Raw genomic sequence first — 19,031 nt, forward strand, 5'->3', positions numbered from 1 at the left:
TAAGTTGACAAAACACTTCTGTCGTCCACCAATCCGTTAATTTCCGTTAGAAAGTTAACAGAATTGTGGCAAATTGACTATTTTGCCTTTGAAACTCAAAATGAGATAAAAAGATAAATTTACCCCAAAAATTAACATAAATTTTCAATACACAATTTCTTTTATTTTGTTATTAACAATACATTTTTTTGATTAAAAAAATAAATTATTAATGGTACATATTATTAACAATTATCCATAAAAAATATCCATATTATACAATAAAAAATTATTAACAATTATACATATTATACCATGAAAATTTCTAGTTGGAGTTTGGAGGAGTAGATCTTCAAAATTTAGGTTAAATTTTAGAGGAGTAGATTCAGTTGTAAAGTAATTTTGTTAAGCAATTATTAACAATTATCCGATAAATGGGATGACATGTCATTTTTATCAATATATATCATATGACATGTCATTTTTTACTAGGTAAATGGGATGATATGTCGTTTTTTTAATCAAAATTCTATCAATCTTAAAAGACTAAATTACCCTTATGATGTCAACGCTTGCAAACGGAAATTAACGGATTGGTGGACGGCAGAAGTGTTTTGTCAACTTATGGTATACGAGTGATAGACTTGAAAAGTATTCACACACGTTTAATACGAGTGTCATTTAAGGGTATATGACTGATAATTTCCTTATAAACATTTTCTTTTTCTTATTCCTATTATTTTTTTTATCTTTTTTTTTTTTACACTTCTTATATTTCTTATGTGATCCTCTATAATCTCTCGTGCACCGAACCACCACATCACAAGCATGTGGTAATTTCAAGTGATGGTGGTGAGTCATAAGTGTCAAGAAGCACAACACGAAGTTGTTATTTACTTATTTTACATGAGAATAGTTTTGAGACTTTTATGACCTATTTGTTAGTGGTTAGATATTTTGGGATTTTTATATGTTATATTGGTAATTATATTGTAATTATAAATTTATGATATGATAGAATTTAAATGTTACAGTTAATTAGATTTATTTGTCAATGTGATTATTGCACTGCTTAATTTAAGTTTTTGACAAAGAATCAATGAATTCAGGCAGTAAATTGAAAGAATTCATATTTTTCATTTGTTTAAAATTTAATTTGTATTGATACGATTTTTTTAAAAAATCACTTATTCAAGCAATTGAAGCCCAGATCAAAAACTCGTGCCCGGAAAACCGAGCTTGACTCTCGTGTGTCAAAAAACTGGGTATAAACTCGAGTCCGCACATTTACCGAAATAACCTGGGCCGATTGTAGATAGGCCCTAATTCAACCCCATCCCTACCTCAAGTCACATTTGATTAAGAATACGACAAAAGAACTTCGGCCTTCTTTACATACGGCCCAAATGGGTGCGTGTAATGGGCCTAATTCAAGATTCAAAGTCCAATAGGATTTTATATCATTACTATTTTCAAAATGTTTATCCTAAAACAATTTAAAAGAAAATGACAATAATTGCTTCATTTAGAAGGAAATCGAAATAACCGAATTTAAAACAAGATAAATTTATTATCATATGATATATCAAAGTTGAAAAAAAATTGTATAAATCAGGATCTGACCAGTGATTGGGAGAGGTTGGGAATTGGGAATTGCCAGTATTGCTATTTTAAATTTTTTAGTACGTCCTAGATTAGTTGAATGACCGCTCATTTCATTTTTCCTAACACTTAAAACCCTAAAAATCAAACAAAACCCCACCGCCAATCTCCGCACCCTCTTTTCAGAAAGTGCTTTCTGTTTCCTTTTAATTGGTTCTCTTTAATTTCACTCTTCTTGCCAATAATTTAACGAAGAAAGAAATATGATGTATTCGCTTCATCGAGTAATGGCACAAATCGGGCGATCGCAGACCACAGTGAAACGCATCATTTTGTATTCGCCCGCTCGTTTTACTCGGCCTTTCTCCAGTAGAGCTCATCAGTTCACTAAAGCCACGACGAAAACGACGACGTCGAAGGATGTGGTTTGGCCGAAGCCGAGCGAAATTCCATTTCAGGTGAAAGTCGCCAACTCGGTGAATTTGATTGGACATGTGGATGCACCGGTTCAGTTCCAGACTTCTTCTGACGGCAAACACTGGGCTGGCACTGTCATCGTTCAGCACGCCGCTTCGCATTCACTCTGGTAAATTCACTTAAGTATGCTCATTGAATAAATTTTTTTATCGGGTTTCTGATTACGATAAACTTGAAGGGGTTAGCTGAAATTTACGCTATTCGGTGTTAGGATTCCTATATTGTTCGAAGGTGATTTGGCTCACATCGCTTCTAGCCATTTGAAAAAAGATGATCATGTACATATAGCGGGACAACTGACTGCTGATCCACCTGCCATCGAAGGCCAAGCCAATGTTCAGGTTAAAGATTTCCGTTTGCTTTCGAGAAAAAGTTAAATTATGATCATGTTATAAGCTTATTATGGATGTCTATCAGTTTTTAAGTCTCCAAAAGATATCTTCTGAACAATTTAATTCTTGAAGAACCTCTTTCTGAAAGCCTTACAAATGCAAGCTTAATGGTGGTGAACTTGAGAAATATTAACATTAGAATCCTTGATTTTCACACTTCAAGGTTTTGTCACAAACTTTCAGAGAGTTCTCTTAGAATCTTCAAGTTGATATTCGCTGTTGATGATTGAACTGAACGAATTATGGGCTTCTACTACTTAGGAGTTAAACATCAAGGTAAAAATAACAAGTTCGGATTTTCGGCTGCTAAATTAAGTTTGATGCCCTGGCTTCCACTCAATTATACCAAAATGATACATTCAGATAGTTTAAGTGGCTTTCTCTCTCTCTCTCTCTCTCCCCCCCCCCACCCCCCCCCCCCCCCCCCTCTCTCTCTCTTTTTTTTTAAAAAAAAAATTTGGAGTGGTGTATGCTTACTTGTAAAAAGTGGGGCAAAAAGGAAAAGAGCGAAATCAATGGCATTGTAAATACGGAGGATTAGAACAGAGCCACTAAGCTGAATGGAGGAGTCATGACTCTTCGGTTCTTCGGCTTTAAAGTTACAGAATGATAAAGCACAAAAGAAAATGATGGGATGCATTGCAAGTGCAAGTGCCACCCCCCATATTGCAGCTGGGTTGCTTACAAGTTGTTAGTTTGAACACATAATATACCATCTATTGAAGTTTTCTCGCATACTGCTAAAATTGTTGATGGTTTTCTATGTTGAAGTCTGTTTGCTTTTTTATTAAAATCATTTTTACCGATATATTTTTACTTATGAATTAAGCACCTCCTGAAAGCATCATTTTGTTTCTTGGAGAAGTTGCCTTTAATCCTTATCTGCTGAAATTTCTGAGGTTATTTACCATTTTTTTTTGAGTAGTTTTTAATCAGTAATTTATAATCTAGGGTAATTTTAACCTGCAAAATTTCATGTTAGGTTATGGTCCATAGTCTCAACTTGATCGAGCCTACTTCTCAAAAGAGGATGTTCTTTGTATCAAAAAAACAAGAAGCAGCGACCGTGGATCATTCAGTTAAAATATGTAATGTTTGGTTCTTATTTTCATTCTGCATGCATCTCAGTATATCGAAAGATGTGGGGTTTCCTGATTTTTATTGTTCATAATAAGCAGGGAGATTGATAATGTTAAAAAGAGCCAATGATAGACATGTCCTTTCTTTCTTTTCCACCCAAAGGAGGGGGTGAGGGTGATGATAATGGTTCGAAGTCTTTTGACTATAAAAGAAAGCAATGCCCTTAAGATAATCTAGGATGTTACTCATTACTATTTTTGGTCATGCTTAAGCAGATTTTGAGAGGGCTTACAGGACTCAAGTCTGTCTCCATTTACTTTTTTTTTTAATCTTTGGGGTTGATAGTCAAAATTACTTGGTCATTACTTATATATTGACCTCTATATGTCACGTGGCGTGATTATTGATTTTCAGCTAGCTCAAAGAAAGATGGCGATTCTGCCTTGAGTTCTTGGCGTGACCTTCTTGATAATCCAGAACAATGGCGAGATTACCGCAGTGATAAGCTTAAGGGATTGGTGATGACCCCTCCTCTAGATATGTCCTTTGCATTTGGTTAATATTAATGAAATCTCAATTTTGAGTTTAATTTAACAGGCGAAGCCTAGATACCCTGACTTCAAACGCAAGGATGGCACCCTGCCACTCTGGCTAAACAGTGCTCCAGATTGGGTTTTGTCTGAACTCGAAGGAGTTGTATTTGATAAATCAAAGCCTGTGCTGGATGATCAAACTCGAAAATCAAACTATGTGAAGAAATCTAAAGGTATGAAACTACTCTTATTTTGTAGTAATCTAATGCAATGTACATTTGTTCATATTGGGTTTTGTCTGAACTCGAAGGAGTTGTATTTGATAAATCAAAGCCTGTGCTGGATGATCAAACTCAAAAATCAAACTATGTGAAGAAATCTAAAGGTATGAAACTCCTCTTATTTTGTAGTAATCTAATGCAATGTACATTTGTTCATATTGGATGACTGCACCATTTGATTTCAAAATTTTATTTCTGCAGATGAATAAAAATTCGATTGTAGTTAGAAGTAATCATTGCTTAGTTCTACGAACCCAGTGAATTCTAAATTCTTGCTATTAAACTATTTGAATCCAGTATTTTTATTGTTTTTATATTCATCGTCGTCATTATTTTTAGTTGCAGTATAATATATTAATAGTTTTGTGGAGGCTTGAATTATAATATCCTAAAATGTGGTTTATAGCAGTTCATATTTTGTTTTTAATGCTTAATGAATTCATATTTTTATCATGGATGGAAGCCTCTTGAAATAAACTCTGGGCATCTCTACTGAGTTTGGACATGGTCTTATTTTGATAAACAACTAACAAGCTTCAGTTTATTCATTTCAAGTTATTGTTTTCCCGAATGACTTATGAAAATGTGGAGGCTTCACTGTAGAGTATTGTCATTCAGAAGCTAAATAGATACATAGAACACCAAAGATGAATTTTGAGTGGACATTTGTTTGTTTGTTTAGTTGATGGGGGAAATAAGATGAAATTTGTGGCCTTAACCGTACTGTTCTCTGATATCTAGTGGATGACCTCTGGAAGGATTTGGTGGAAAATCCAGATAAGTGGTGGGATAATAGATTGGATAAGGTAATCCTGTACAATCTTTGTTTTTAATGTCTCTCTGTGTTTTTGCCCCCTTCTCTGTCTTTCATTCTGTAATTCTATCTGCAGAAGAGCGAAAAAGGTCCGGACTTTAAGCACAAAGAAACTGGCAAACCCCTATGGCTGAACTATTCACCTGCTTGGGTGAGATCACAGTTGCCTCCTGTAAAAAGTACAGTAAAAAGTAAATGAAATGCAGATACTGGTAAGACAGAAACCCTGTTTTTGTGAGCCACCTGAGGTCACGGGATGTATCTGTAGTCATCAATTGGATTCATAGTACTTCAGTTCAATCAATTTTCACTGCCTAGTGGTTTGACTGCATCCTGACATACTTCAGTGGAGAGCTTTTATAGTGTTTCACTATCCGCTATCCTATTGAGTTGCAGTTTCAAAGTGCTACATGCATAAAAAAGCCTGAGAGGAAATATTTTCTCCGATTCATTTTGTGATTCATTTTCATAGTTGATGAGGAGTGCGAAAGAACTATAGATGATCCTACAAGTTCCTCCTGATGATGAATATTATCAAGAACTTGTGATTTAATTTAGTTGTGAAGTTGTATACAAGGGTATATAAACGTTTTTATTCGTCATTTAATTCACTCTCTTGAATTATGCGTTCATTCTTCAATCCTTTTTCATGCTTGAAACTTGAGAAATTGCCTAATTTTCACTAAATAAAACCCAATGCTTTTGCCACGAGTTGGAGCTCCTGATCGAATCAAAATGTCGTCATTTTGTTGGTCCAAAGGGAAAATGAATTTCAGAATATTAAAGAGGAATAAGAGGTTTGTCCTTTTGACGTGAGGATTCATTTCGCAAAAAAAATCAAATCCTTTTGTTAGCATGATATATGTAATGGAACTAATCTTAAGATAAAACTAAATTGCCCGTATAGAAGAAGATTAGAAGCGTGTTTTGGATATAGATTCCCAGACTTTTTAACCTAAAACTGATGCAGAATTGAAGCATTAGCTGCTTGTGTACAAGTAAGAGAGTCATTGGTTAATAATTTAGTTGTCAAGAGTTGGAGCAAAATTAAGCACGATAGTCCTAAATATATTCCAAATCTTTGGGAAGGAAAGCATCCATGTAATGGGAAATAGTTTCAGTTTGATTCCTTGCATATCTATTTATTTATCAATTAAAAAAATCAAATAAATAAATCACTGCAGACAGCAGTCGCCCAAGGCCCTTTTTTCAGATGTTTTTAAAGGGGAAATCTTTTTATCAGCAAAACATTTGTATGATAAACCTAAGTACCTAACCTTGATTAACAGAAATTGATATTGCCAGAGTCAGGGGTCTTATCTTGTGACATAACACATAATTATGAGTTCAAAGGACATTATTTTATTAATTTTCTAAAGTGAAAAACTGGTAAATGAGAATATCTAATTCAATTAAGGAATGTTTGTTACATTGCATTATGGGGTATTAAAATATTATTCATATTAAAATAATACTAACCCTATATTTGAAGTAAATTTGCAAGGAATTAAAGTGGGTGGCTAATGCGGTAGTTGCTGCATTAGCTTGCTTGCCCTTTTTTTTTTTTTGCTTTTGCTTTTGTTTTAATATAATATAATATTATATAATGTTATTTTTTATTTTCATTTTTATATTATAATTATTAATATAAATTAATAAAGTTATAATATTATTATTCAATAATATAATTTTAATTTGTAATAATATATTATATTTTTACCTTATAATTTATTAATAAATTTATAATTTAATATAACTAATAATAAATATTTAAATTTGAATAATATTAATTTAAAATTAATAATAATATAAAATATTAATATAATATAACATAATATATCATTTAAAATAATAAAAAAAATTAATATAGTATAGTGCAACATCATACATAGCATAATTAAAAATTAATACAGTACAGTATAATATCAACATTATATAATATTATTATAATATAATGCTAATGCAATACACCATAATACAATACACCAACATTAAAATAATACAATACAGTGTGTCAGACGCACCGTTACGTATTCCAACATTATTCTTACTGTGGCCACGAGTATCTACCAAATTGAAAAAGCTTTTGAAAATAACCAATCACAATCTATGGAGCAGGCATCTCCATCCTGATCATATGCATCAAATTGAAGCTAAGGTGCTCCTTCTAGATTCAAAAAACAAGTTAACACGGTATTTTTAAAACTCCCAAAAACAATCCGCATTGTGATATTTATTTTATCCTTGTCACGGTGAAAATTCAAAGAACTTGCTATTACCTTAGTAGTTGAAACAAACACAAACAAAACTAAAACTAAAAAAGAAAAAAAGAAAAAGAAAACGATGTGTATACTTTATTTTAGAAAGAATATCCATTATTATTTTTATTTTATTAGAATGAGCCACCATTGAATTATAACAAGTGCAATGAAAGTTAAATATTATAAAAGGAAAGGATAAAAAATGGTAAAATAAATATATTCGTTTCCAACTAATAATTTGTGGTACAAAAGTCATGTTTATTTATTTTTATGGGTTTTTCTTCCATGTCACCACTAACGCAGACATGACATAAACTGATTTTCATCACTCACGCTTTGGCGTGTAGGTACTGATCCACCGTGAGAGGTTTAGGCCCACCAAACCAGTTAATCAAAAATATATCATCAATCTCCAATTTGAAGATCTGGAAGTTGTGATCCTTAGGCCAGCCCTTCATCTCGGGGTGCTTTGCGAACAGGGCATTCCTAGCAAATTCCGCTGCTTTAGAATTTACATCAACGAGCACCAACTTCCCAGTGAGTGTAATTTTGGCACAAACGGGGTCCTCAGGGTCTGTTTTACCGCAAGTTCCGAGAGGGTACTCACTGATTGCCAGTGAAGACCGCTTGTCCTTTAATGCATTACTTGCAGTTGGATCAAGAGTCGTCAAATAGAAGTACGGCACACCGCTACCCTCATTCGGAAGCCCATCGCTGAATGAAACAACATTCCCGAATGGTGCCCCTCCCAAGCCGCTTGAAATCGTGCTTAAGACCCCCCAAGAATTCTGGGAGACCAACCAACGAGCATAAGCAGCAGCATCATTTGGGTGAGGTTTGTTTGAGATTGCTGGTATCAAGCGACCCTCTACAGAATCTTGAGTGCCCACCACAACAAAAAGCAAGACCAGAGACAAAGCTTGTGAAAAACGAACCGGGCTTCTGTTGTTCATGTTTTTGTTTCCGTTTCTTTTACTGATTACAAGTCAATGAGAAGATGAAGATGAAGATGAACAGTTTTATGGTTGTAACAGATAATTCTTAAGATTGGGATAACTTTAAAAGGCAATTATAACAAGATTATTATATGTGATCCAAATATGTCCAAATGTGTACAATTACAGCCAATCTCATTTTCATTCTTTTATTTTATTAAATTACATGCCAACATTCAGTAGCTTACTAGCTTATTATATCAACCGGCAACCAAAGCATATCAATTTTGCACCGAATATAGAATCTATAGATATTGTACAAGCTAGACATCACTGTGAATTTTCTAGAGGCTTTTAAATTTGAAATGAAATTGTAGATTCAATTTGCATAAATGGAAGGGACAGCTAAAAAGTACCTTTATTTTTGGGTAAGGTCATATAACCTATCATTTCATTTATTCTCTAGATGGGTATTATCTGTTTAAAATTAAAATTTACGTGGACTATAATGTAAAAATATGAGTTTTAATTTCAAATTTAAGAGGTTCACACTTCAAATCTCAATGCAAATAATCATATTTTATAAATTACGAATTTGTTATATAATTCAATATTGAATTTCTCACAGACGCATATAAATCTCTGAACTATATAATGATTATATGCATATTCTTTTATACACTTTCATATGCGATATAATTTTATTTGATGAATATACTAATGAAGCATCATTAAATAAAATCGCTTAGTTATTTAATATTTCAGTAGGTCTCATAGTCCCTACATGCATTTCCCAATAGTCCCTTCGATAAATCTTGGGTACTCATGAAAACATGTTGGCCGAAAATGAAATATATGTAGGGACATTCAAAATTAATGGGGTAATTTTCATGAAGGTGACTGAAGTCCACAACTAATACATTTGCTTCATCATAAATGTAAAGAATTTAACCACAAGAAGAAGAAAAGAGCACACACGTATATATTCTTAGATTCATACACCCATATTTTTTTTAAATATTGACACGTTTTTAAATCGTACCGTTTAAAATAATTATTTTAAATAAATTATAAAATCATACAGTTTAAAAACATATCTACATAAAAAAATAAAAAATAAAGATGTTCACACTAAAAAATATATATATATATATATATAATTTAAATAAAGTTTCTCCAATATATTATAAAATTCTTACATATATTAAAACACAACCGTTTATATTACTTGCATATACACAAATTGAAATTAATAATTAATGTAGTGGCGGATCAGCAGCTCGGCTCGGACTCTAATTCGTCACAAGCGGCAACAAAGTAGGAACATATTAATCACAAAATAACTCGACTAATCGAATAATAACTCCAAGTAAATCTCTTGAATTTTTCCGAGCTAATTAATTAATTAATTAACAGCTTGAAGAAAGAGTTGATAGAGTCGTGGCCGATGATGTTCTTGGTGTGGGAATAATTGCGTGCTTCAATACCACAGTTGGTAAAATGCTCGTTTTTCTCCTTTCTTGCTCTTTGATTAACTCACCAGCAAACAATTCTAATTTGTCTAAATTTGTGCTTTCCACCATTTTCTTTCCTTGAAATAAAACCGACTCGTAGGTTTTTTCGGATAACATTTCTTCAACTGCTATCAGTATTTCTGACTTGTCGTTGGATTTCAATGCCTTCTCTAAACTCCCTTGCTTTTTAGATACAATCCCATTCGTCTGCAAACAATTTTTCCACAAAAAAAATAAAGTTATTTTGTTATTCAATTTTTGGAAAAATATATTTATAGACATAATCCCAAAATGTACACCAAATAAATTATTAGTACCTGAATTCGAGCATAATTGCTTGTTCCACGCTGGGTAAATGCCATTGAAACAGCTTGATCAACCTATAAAATAAGAGAGAATCTGTTAATTAACAATCAATTACAATTACAAACAGGACACAATATGTCTGATTATTAAATTTTAAGATTCTTTATCCTCTATTAAAAAAGTTATCAGATTAATTTTTATGAAAAGTGTTGGGTGAAACTTTTATTGTGGTCTCCCCCAACCACCAGGCAATTAGTACGATTATAGTAATTATAATAATGCTTTCGTAAGAAAAAAATAAATAACTAAAATAATTTAATTTAATTTAATTTAATTTGTACCATGTCCGAAGCTCCGTCACCGGCAATTCTAACGAAGGTTGACGGCAGCAAGCGGTGATTTGATCCAGTCCCAGAATCGGACTCTCCGTTTCCGAGAGAAACAACCACAAGATCCTCAACGCCGTTACAAAACGGAAACTCCTGCTTATTATTCAACACGTGAGTAATAGCAGAAGCCGTCGGATTGTTCATCGCAATGCACCCATCAACGCCGACGATCTTAGTCCTCCGGTCAACCGACCTCATCTCGACTGCCCCCGTTACCGTCGGGTTAACCGACGTGGCCAAACACACGTCCCTCATCTTGAAATCGTAGCCGTCCATTTCCAACGCATCAGCGCGGGAAAACAAAAACGGCGCGCACGTGGAAAGATCGTAGCACGTGATCAAAACCGGCTTCAAGGTGTCCTTCAAGGTTAAGTCCCCGAACGTTTTACGCAACAGTTTTTCAACCTTCGACGCCTTAAAACACCGGCGGAGAAGCCCACCGGAGGGCGACCGGAACAGTCTCCGGCGATTCCCCACGATGAAGTTAAGAGCTCCCTCGGCGGAGAACATGGGGTTACCGTCTTTCCCGTGAGTGAAGAGAAGAGCGGCGAGTATGCCCCCGGCGCCGGAGCCAGCGACGACGTCAAAGTAATCGGAGATGTGGGCGTCTGGGTTGCCCGATTTGCGGCGGATGAAGGATTCCAAGTGGGCAAGTGATTTGGCGGCGAGAATGCCGTCGGTGGAGCCGGCGCCGTCGATGGAGAGGATCCTGACTTTGCCATTGACATGTTTGGTGTTGAATTTCGATTTGGTTTGGTGGTGAAGAGAGAGTTTATTAGGTTCGTCGTAGCCGAAGAGGAACTTGTTTTCAAGAATTGAGAAGATTTCGCAGCTGAGCTTGTCTACGTCCAAGGCTGAGTCAAGCATTGGCAGTGCCATTTTTTTTTTTTTCTTTTTCAGATCAATTGAGTTTAAAATTGCGAAATTTGAATTTTTGTTGGAAGGTTTTTGAGAGTGTGTAATCAAGTGTAAAGTGTGAAATTGAGGAAATTGATTTTGATGGATGATGATGAAGATGGGAAGACAAATGGAGGGATTATATAGTGAGAAAACGAAAGGGAATTACACGTACGTTTCTTTGGTTTTTTTTTTTTTTTTTAAATTGAATTATGTAAATGTCAAGGAACATTCCTTTGCCTTTTGCCGATTAGTCGGCAGAGTTTTTTTTAAAAATGTTTTATTTTATTTTATTGCAGGTGTCCTTTTTAATTAGACTCGTTTTTCTATACGAGCAAATTTAAATTTGATAATAATTAAAAATTACAAAAGAAGAAAAGTGAACAACCTCTGGCTTTTCTTCTTCTTCTTCTTCTTCTTCTTTTTTAACTTTCTTCTTTATTATTTATTAAACCTTTCATTCAATTTGTTTTCCCTCTTCATTGATCGCCATCATTGAGCGCTCAATATCATGGTCTCTAGGCATGCTTCAAACTTTTCCAAATTCATAATAGTAACAGCCACTAGAATAAAATCCCTTAAGTCATGGCACTGCCTGGGCCACTATGGGACAAGCGGAGTAACAATAAAAAATTTCAGATGACATGTTTTTACTTAATTAGTTGAAATTATAAATTTATCTTTATTTAATTAATTAAATACATCACATTCAAGTTTAAAATTACACGACAATCTCATTCAAGTATAATTTATTATTTTTTAGTTGCACAATTTAAATACCCAAAACTTAATTGAATCAATTAAAAATAATAGGATCTAATTTGAATTTTTATACGATTTAGTCCAAATATGCAACTTAGTATTAATAACTAACCAAAATTAAATCTATTATTTAAAAAAAAAAATATTTAAACATACATATTTATTTACTCTTCAATTTTCATGATTTGACACTGAATCATGATGACGCACCAAAGATAAAGAGAAATAATAATAATAATAAAAATTGTTGATGTAGAAATCTAGTCGAAATCATTACTATGACCAAGTGACTACGTCAACACTTGAATTTGTAGTTTTTAGGGGCGACGGTGTTGCTTGAACTTGTTTTCTTCGAGTAGAAGTTGACTACCATGAACACTCTCACTTCACTTGCAAACACAATGAAAAGTTGGGGTGGTGTCGGATGTTTTTCCGACAAAAACTCTCCGACACTCAAGCCAGTTCTCGAGTCTTGGAAAAAACTTGCGCCACGCTTCCTTTGGCTCAATTGTAACTATTTGAAGTAAAGATGTTAATTCTCCACAGGAAAAAAAATAATTCAAAAAGATAAGTTTGATAATCAGAGCGACAGAGTTTCCCCCCAAAAAGAACTGTCTTACCTTGGTTTAGATTTTGTAGGATTTTTATAAACAGTCGAAGAAGTTGTGCCACCATTAACTTGTAGATCTTAGTGGGTTGTTTGAATGTGTCTGTTGAGTAATGGGTGAGTGCATCAGTTACTAGACAGTTGGAGGGTTGGCGTGGCAATTGTCATGGCATGGGCATCGTGCTTGATTTTTCTGAGACAACTCGCCGGTTGACCTTTGACCAAATCTTTGGATTGACATAATTTTTGCTCTTCTCACGGATTTTTTGATCATCCTCACATATGCGACCAGATGAAAACCTTCTCGAGGCACCACTCCCCTCGAAGATTGCTTATAGAACAAGGAGGTAACATTATGCTCAGACGTTTATCGGGTAGCGTTGTTTTAACCACCCAAACAATAATCATAAAAGGAAAGAAGCTCTGGGTATGGTAATCTCATTAATTGTTCTTCCTCGTCAGAATTTAAAATCGAGATATATTATAATAGATAATTTTACTGTAAGTGTCTTATGTTTTTTAGTTCTTTAAGACTATTGAAGATCAACTAAGCAATACCGCAATTTGAATATTTGAGGCTAGAAGAAAATTACCAACCCCACTGATTCACTCAAGAGTTTAGAATCCCTTTCCATTTGAGAGTAGGGGTTAATTGTTTACTTTCATATAAATTTTCCATCAAATTATGCAAATTCCACTTGGAATAGGAGGATGACACGACGTATAAATAAATAAATAAGTATATATATATATATATATATATATATTAGCCGAACTTTGGCGATAGCCCTAGCTAGCCAACAAGAAATATATCCACGTTGCATCATCCATCAAATTAAAAGTTAAAAATATCCACAAACAAAAATTCTTTTTTCATACCCCAGCTAATTTCACAGGTGAGGAAAGAATTAAATAAATAAAAGGAACAACTGGATACACCGAATATATAATAAAACATCTTATCTTTCTTTGTCAATAGTGTCCGAGAAACGTCAAATATGAACTTGGCCATCAATAATAATACGTACCTTGTGCAAAAGCCTTGACTGTGATAGTCAGATAGAAAATCCTTGTAGGCCCTCATAAGATGCGGTGGTTGCTACTATTGCTTCCCCCACCCCCCAATATATATATTATCATAATCTTCTGCTCTAATCACTCTCAATAGGGATAAAAAATAAATTGACCCTAACTTTGGATTGTTGTTCTGAGTATATATTAATTTATTAAAAATTTTATAGTAGCTTAAGAACCCAACAATTGGACAATAATAACAAATATAGTGTAAGCACATGGATCGTGAATGTAGTAAAGAATTGACAACCAAACGAGTGTTTGGCAGAAAAATATTGAGAAATCTTAAGATAGAAATTGTTAATTAACGTCTCAACCATAGCTGTCCGATAAATTATTAAGCTTAACTAATCACAATTCTAGCTGAATTGGAAAAAAATAATTTAAAAAAAATTTTTTTTTTTGAGGTGCGAAAGAGTCCGTGGCACAGTGCGTGTACGGCTGTACCGACACCCAATGTATCGGCAAATATGTTGTAATTTTAACCTCCAATCAATATCTCGACTTGGACTAACTAACAAGATAAGATAAAATCAACCACAAACCAAACAAATTTGTCATAAATGCATCGTACATCCAAGCGAAAAGAAAAGAGATGCAGAAGACGACGTGGGAAACCTAATAATAAATGTGACCAAAGTCTCGAAGTTTTCAATCACAGTTGTCCTTCCGATCCAGTGGTTCCGTACCAATCAAAGTTTTTGCCAACCTGTTAACTATGCCTTTTCGATTCGTACCCGAGGCCCATATTTAGTTGGTTTTGTTATCCTGGCCATTTCGTTCGTCGTTGCCATTAATTTCTCAACGTACTGAAGAAAAAAACGCAAAATGTACAAGGAAAATAAAAAGCAAAGCTGTGTGATTCATGAGTGAGAATTGGTTCAACATAAATGGCTTTGCTTACACGTTACTCGATCGATTTGATTTAAGATAGGGTTTGTTGTTTGCAGATTCTATATAATCAAATCGATCAAATATTATAATTTTATGATACTAGTTGGAGGCTTTTGCTACCTTACATGCAATGTAAGGTACAACCTCTCACAAGATTTGTGGATTCAAGTGAGACCCACAATTGAGTTTGTGAGAGATTGTACCTTACATGCAATGTAAGGTAGCAGCTCCCCTAATTGGAACGTACTTTTTCTTTTTTAGTATTTCAATCATTATAATTACATACCAATATTATAATAAAAAATTTATTGAAACCCATCTTGGTGAGCACAATAGCGATGATATCGTAAGTAGACTTGCACTAATTATTCTTATTAATTGTCTAATTAATGTGTTTGTATCCTAACTATTTTATGAAGAACTCATGTTCAGACTTATAGAACAACCTTATACATGGAGAAATTCTACTAAAAATAAATAACCATTTAGTATCATGCCAAGTGCGATAGTATTTTAATCTCAAATCAATGCACACAAGTCAATACATGATTTACTTGTGCCGTAGTACCTATGATATTATTCTAAAATTAAGTTGCTACAAACTATAATCTCAATGCTCAAAAATAATTTCTCTATATTTCTTCGTATATTCTTTACATACCCCAAAATTTTCAATATTTTCATCTCACGTCTCTTGTTACATATTCTTTTTTTTTAATTGGATTTCTCAATTTATTCATAGTAGTTACTTTAAGATAACTTAATAAGTTGATAAATTTTTAGCAGAGAATTTGAGAAATTTAACATCGTAATGACCATTTAATCCATGTGTGTGGAATCTACGTACAGTGGTTAAATTACATCAAACATTCTGGCGGCACTCTTCTTTTGACTTTGTAACTGAAAAATGAACTCAAATTTAAATCAAACAAGAGATCAATCTCTACTTTTTGACCATAACCCAAAAAGAAATAGCAAAATATATATATATATATTAATTGAAATTGATGGAAACGGAATTTGCTTGGCTGAGTTGACCACATTTTCATTAAAAGATCACCATTCATTGACTGGTCCAGATAGTAACCGCACGGGCTTCCCGCCAAATGAGCCCCACGTAAGTGATGGTCCTCACGATCCATTTCCTCGCCGATGTTTTGAACCCGTGCAGCTTCCTGCCACCTTCCCTCGCAGATCACCGACGTTTTTCTTTCATTATTGTACGTGCATGCTTCAGAAAACGACATCATTTTCTGAACAAAATAAAAAATATTACTCAGAGCGAATCAGCACCCGATATTTGTCAGCTGAGCGTGCCGGGCCTCGTGGGGACACCGCCAAATATAAGCGTTGGGTGGTGGTGATCATAAAATTACAAAATTAAATTAAAAAAATAAAAAATGAAACAAACAAAATAAAAAATATTGTCGCCCACGCATTGTTGTCGGACCACTCCCACTAACTAATTACCTCATGTTAATTAATTTATTAAAACGTTTTAATTACTCAATTTGTCCGACAATTGGATGGTCCTTCTTTTAATCATGTCTCGACTACTTTAATCATTCCGTTAGTTATGTACGATTACGTAATTTTACTAATTAAATGATAATCTTTTTTTTTTTTAATTTATATTGTTTTATCTGTCTGAAGGTCTGGAATGGTGGATAGAGGGGAATAATCTCAAAATATAGTTATATTTTAAGTTTTGCATGGTATGTTAAAAAATGCTATACGGCGCGAATAAGTTAAGATGCACACGTGTGGGAAAGAGACAGGAACAGGATGTCAAGTAGGAGGACTGCAGAAAAAATGAATTTCTTTTATTTTATTTTTATTTTGGGTCGAAGTTAATAGAGAAGTGGGCGAACCAAGTCTTGAGGGCCACCAAACGGACAATGTTATTGTGTAGTACATTATTTGTGGCCGACACTGCTACAGAAGATCTGTGTTTATCAGCCGTCAGATCAGCACGTTTTGAGATTGACCAAAGACATTTCTTGTGATTCATTTATTTAGGAAAAAAATCCACCGTTCACTTATTTTTTCTAACTTTTTAAAAATATATAATTCTTTTTTTAACTAAAATCCATCTAAAGTTACATTTTGTTTAACTTTTTCACTTTCATTTGTAATTCGTTAAGAAAACTAATGGAAACTTAAAAAAAATGATCATTTTACCCCCAAAATAAAGATTATAATTTCACCCAAAAAATACAAAAAAATAATCAAATTTAATGATGAATATCATTATTGATACATTAATGAAGTACAAAAAAATCTTAACTACTGAAGATTATGACTCAATGAATAATAAACTCTACTTATCTTAAATTCAATTGATGGCTTGTGAGATTGGGCTATTTTTAATATTACTGTTATAATTTAGCATTCTAATTATAAACATATTTCAAAAAAAAAACTCTGCATTTGATGGTTGTAGAATTAATTTCTTTATTGACCGATGGAGAAACTGTAATTTTAAGGTGAAACTGTAATTTTCGTTTTGGGGGGTAAAGTGGTCATTTTTTATGTTTCTGTTAGTTTTCTTAACGGATTCCAAACGGAAGTGGAAAAGTGAAATAAAATGTAATTTTAGGTGGATTCCAGCAAAAAAAAAAAAGAATTATGTATTTTTAAAAAAATTGAAAAAAAAATAGATGGACGATGGATATTTTTCCTTTATTTTTATTTAATTAGTAAATTTGGGGTTTGGGTAAGATAGATATTGTACATGTTAATCCTAGTCTCGAAATGAAAATATGTGATGTATTTCAAATTTTTATGTTTATTGATTGAAATGAATTTTCTCATAAGTGGATGGTGATTGTGACAGTTTAGAGAGAGCTGAGAGATGAACATGTATTATTTTATTAAATTTTGAAGAAGAAGGCATATTAAAATGTGCTGGAATTGAAAATGATAAAAAAAAAAAAAAAAGATCTACCGGCCAGAGCTCCCTGGCTAGAACCCTTTTTGTACTACTTTCGGCTGTAGTGAGGTGAGGTTGATGTCGTATTGGCTGGTGACGGCGGGTAGGCGCAAGTTGGTTCGCGGTTACAATGGCTAGAAAATAGGATTTGAAAAGCGGATCTGAAAGTCTGGAGGTTTAAAAATCAGGGGGTAATGGCCACGTAACTTCATGGTCGGTGATTGATCATAAAATTTTAGCCAGTTTTTCTTTTTTTTTATTATTTTTTCTATTTTCTTTAGTTTTATTTTCGTATCTACACATCTTATTGTACTTGTTTATATGCTGTGTTGTTTTGTATGATTTTACACTGCACCAACAGTGGTTCTAGTGGTCTACATTAATGGTTTTGTTTCAATGTTCGAATCGGAATCGTATCAGTGTTTGGACGGGAAGGATATGCCTGTATTGAAGCTATTGAGGGCAGAGGGCTTTAATAGTGCTGCATCAAGGTTTCTATGATCTGAGATGAGGTTATGATGACCTGAAATAAGGGCTCATCGAGGGATTTTTTGGTGAATAATAGGGATGAATTTTGGTTGAGCTTTTGTGGGCTTTTATTTTTTTTTTTTGGTTTAAACTACCCGATTTCCGGCGACCGCATTGGGCCCCGACTAATTCGGATTCGGGGTGTAGTCACAGTTAAGGCTCTTTACCCCTCCCAAATGGTGTGTTTAGTGGGGATCGAACCCGAGAGCTCTTCCCACTTACCCAGCCTGCGTTGCCAACTGAGCCACAACCGTTTGGTTGGGCTTTTATTTTTGTTTGTCTGTGTTCTGTTGTTAGAATTGTGTTGTGTAGTATTATCGGACACTACGAATTTTCCATTTCTGATTGAAAAAGGGGTTTTTACCTGCAGTAACGGAGGTTGATTCCGACCATACTTTATTAGATCTTAATGTGTAAAACTATTTAGTCTCCTTTCGGTTATTAAAAATTTCGTCAATTTGTAGTTGTGTAGTATTGTTAGGCATTACTCTAGCTTGAGTTTTAAGTTTTATCATATGTATTACACTTAAGCTTAATAAGATAATATATTTATTCCTACGTGATGATTTTTTTTTTTTTTTTTACCATTACTAGTGTTTTAATAAAACATGCACTTTTCTATCTAAAAAAGGGAAAAAAAAAAAAAGAACTTGAATCAAGTTAGGGCTAAGGTTTGATGAAAAAGGATTTGGGTTTGGGTTATAAATTGTAAAATTTATAAATGAGCGGTGATTTTGACTTACTCATTTTATCTCACCAACTACCAAAATTCTC

General features: G+C 33.6%; 3 protein-coding genes across 5 annotated transcripts; 1 reads left to right on the forward strand and 2 right to left on the reverse strand.

Annotated features, from left to right (window-relative positions):
• The first annotated feature begins 1,546 nt into the window (after positions 1–1,546).
• LOC18051273 (protein OSB2, chloroplastic) lies at positions 1,547–5,782 on the forward strand. Of its 3 annotated transcripts, XM_006448724.2 has the most exons (8): positions 1,547–2,167; positions 2,270–2,399; positions 3,433–3,538; positions 3,945–4,048; positions 4,128–4,296; positions 4,374–4,448; positions 5,086–5,150; positions 5,235–5,782. In XM_006448724.2, exons 1-8 carry the CDS (start codon positions 1,845–1,847, stop codon positions 5,355–5,357), a joined length of 1,095 nt encoding a protein of 364 aa, XP_006448787.1. In that variant the 5' UTR covers positions 1,547–1,844; the 3' UTR covers positions 5,358–5,782. The 3 variants fall into 3 exon arrangements, with proteins under 3 accessions (XP_006448787.1, XP_006448788.1, XP_024047379.1); XM_006448725.2 differs by lacking the exon at positions 4,374–4,448; XM_024191611.1 differs by lacking the exon at positions 5,235–5,782 and having other exon boundaries at positions 5,027–5,108.
• A 1,966-nt stretch (positions 5,783–7,748) lies between these two features.
• Positions 7,749–8,409, reverse strand: LOC18051274 (protein CREG1). Its single transcript, XM_006448726.2, has one exon. It carries the CDS (start codon positions 8,370–8,372, stop codon positions 7,749–7,751), a length of 624 nt encoding a protein of 207 aa, XP_006448789.1. The 5' UTR covers positions 8,373–8,409.
• Positions 8,410–9,534: 1,125 nt separating this feature from the next.
• LOC18051275 (patatin-like protein 6) lies at positions 9,535–11,621 on the reverse strand. The gene is made up of 3 exons (XM_006448727.2): positions 10,516–11,621; positions 10,186–10,248; positions 9,535–10,075 (listed from the first exon to the last, which is right to left on the reverse strand). The coding sequence occupies exons 1-3, from the start codon at positions 11,440–11,442 to the stop codon at positions 9,764–9,766; spliced, it is 1,302 nt and encodes a 433-aa protein (XP_006448790.1). The 5' UTR covers positions 11,443–11,621; the 3' UTR covers positions 9,535–9,763.
• Positions 11,622–19,031: the final 7,410 nt, after the last annotated feature.

Source organism: Citrus clementina, unplaced genomic scaffold (assembly GCF_000493195.1).
Source record: "Citrus clementina cultivar Clemenules unplaced genomic scaffold, Citrus_clementina_v1.0 scaffold_2, whole genome shotgun sequence".
Lineage (NCBI taxonomy): Eukaryota > Viridiplantae > Streptophyta > Magnoliopsida > Sapindales > Rutaceae > Citrus > Citrus x clementina.